The sequence below is a fragment of the Corvus kubaryi genome, unplaced genomic scaffold (genome assembly GCF_017639235.1).
Source record: "Corvus kubaryi isolate FWS band 111438036 unplaced genomic scaffold, C.kubaryi_AGA036_p1.0 36391, whole genome shotgun sequence".
NCBI lineage: Eukaryota > Metazoa > Chordata > Aves > Passeriformes > Corvidae > Corvus > Corvus kubaryi.
This window is the reverse complement of record NW_024580862.1, coordinates 5,488-7,456: the sequence shown is the minus strand read 5'-3', so window position 1 is coordinate 7,456 and position 1,969 is coordinate 5,488. Positions and strand designations below refer to the sequence as shown.

At 57.7% G+C, this 1,969-nt stretch overlaps 1 protein-coding gene across 1 annotated transcript in view; it reads right to left on the bottom strand.

The window, feature by feature from the left end:
* Positions 1 to 1,969, bottom strand: part of TGFA (transforming growth factor alpha) — a gene marked incomplete at its 5' end in the record, with an annotated part of 9,428 nt that overhangs the window by 2,204 nt on the left and 5,255 nt on the right. Inside the window, one exon of the mRNA XM_042019891.1 lies at positions 128 to 242. Within this exon, the coding sequence (XP_041875825.1) occupies positions 128 to 242 (115 nt within the window). The remainder of the gene's footprint in view (positions 1 to 127; positions 243 to 1,969) is intronic.

Below are 1,969 nucleotides of genomic sequence, written 5' to 3'. Positions count from 1 at the left end.
TTTGGGCTCCAAGGAGGGGCACCCCGGTGCTTTGGGATGCCAAACCCGGTGTTTTGGGATGCCCAGGACCCCGATCCCGGTGTTTTGGGCTCCCAGGAGGGGCACCCCGGTGCTCGTGGGGACTCACACGCAGGCGGGTTTGTCCTCCTGCACCAGGAAGCGGCAGGTGCCGTGGAAGCAGAACTGCCGGTGCGAGTCGGGGCACTCGTGGAAGTGGGACCTCACCGCCGCCGCCACCGGAGCTGCCAGGAAAACAGGGAAAAACGGCGGCTTCAGGATCCTCCTGGGCTGGCACCAACCCAGCTGTGCTTTAGGGCCAGCGGGGATCCCCGGGACACCAAACCCAGCTTTTTTAGGATCCCCAGGACACCAAACCCAAGTTTTGGGATCACCAGGACACCAAACCCGGCTTTTTTAGGATCCCCAGGACACCGACCCCACTGTTCTGGGATAGCCAGGACACTAAACCTGGGGTTTTGGGATCCCCGGGACAACAAACCCAGCTTTTTTGGGATCCCCGGGACACCAAACCCGGGGTTTTGGGATCACCAGGACACCAAACCCAGCTTTTTTGGGATCCCCAGGACACCAAACCCAAGTTTTGGGATCCCCAGGACACCAAACCTGGCTTTTTTGGGATCCCCAGGACACCGACCCCACTGTTCTGGGATGGCCAGGACACTAAACCTGGGGTTTTGGGATCCCCGGGACAACAAACCCAGGGTTTTGGGCACCAAAGCTGGGGTTTTGGGATCCCCGGGACAACAAACCCAGCTTTTTTGGGATCCCCAGGACACCAAACCCAAGTTTTGGGATCGCCAGGACACCAAATCCAGCTTTTTTGGGATCCCCAGGACACCAAACCCAGCTTTTTGGGATCCCCAGGATGCTAAACCCGGTGTTTTGGGCACCAAACCCGGCTTTTTTGGGATTCCCAGGACACTAAAGCCAGGTTTTTGGGATCCCTGGGACACTGACCCCACTGTTCTGGGATGGCCAGGACACCAAACCCAGGGTTTTGGGATCCCCAGGACACCAAACCCAAGTTTTGGGATCGCCAGGACACCAAATCCGGCTTTTTTGGGATCCCCAGGCCACTAAACCCAGGTTTTTGGATCCTTGGGACACCGACCCCACTGTTCTGGGATGGCCAGGATACCAAACCCAGGGTTTTGGGCACTAAACCCAGCTTTTTTGGGATCCCCAGGACACCAAACCCGAGGTTTTGGGATCCCCAAACAACATTATTTGGGATGGCCATGTGGGACACGATCCAGCGGCCACCGACAGAGCCCAGGCGGCTCCTGCTCAAACCAGCAGGGAAAATAATCCCAAAGGAATTTCCTAAAGAGCTTAAAAGGGAGGAGGAGAGAGTTAAACCCTAAAGCAGGCCGGGGCTGCTTTTGGGATCCTGTTTCCCATTACATCCCACGCTGGTTCGAATTATCCTGCGGGAAGGGAATATCCTGCTCCGGGATGATCCCGGCAGCGAGGCACATCCGATCGCTGCCCTTTCAAAGCCACCTCCAGTTCCTGCGCCGTGGATTTATGGCCGCCCCAGAAGGAGCCGGGGATCCCAAAACCGCTCCGAGGTTTTTTTTGAGGAAAGCGCAGGAATTCCCCGTGCGGGTGGAATGATGGAGAACGGGGGGCTCCCGGTGGGAATGACCCCCCTGAGCTGCCTCTTTCTGGGGGGACAGAGGGCCCCCCCCCCGGCCTGGAGCATTCCCAGCAGCTGTTTTCCCTGGATTTGACCCCATTAAACCCACAGATGTGGGAATGCTGCAGGATCCTTGGGATATCTCCCGTGTCCCCCGCTCTGAGGAGGTTTGGAGGGCTCAGAGCTGGGATTTGGGGTGGGAATCACCGCTGGAATCCTCTCCAGGGAAACCCCAACAGCTCCATCCCTGGGGGTGGATTTATCCCAGATTCCTGCCGCTGGAATAGCCCCACAAAACTCCCTTTTTTA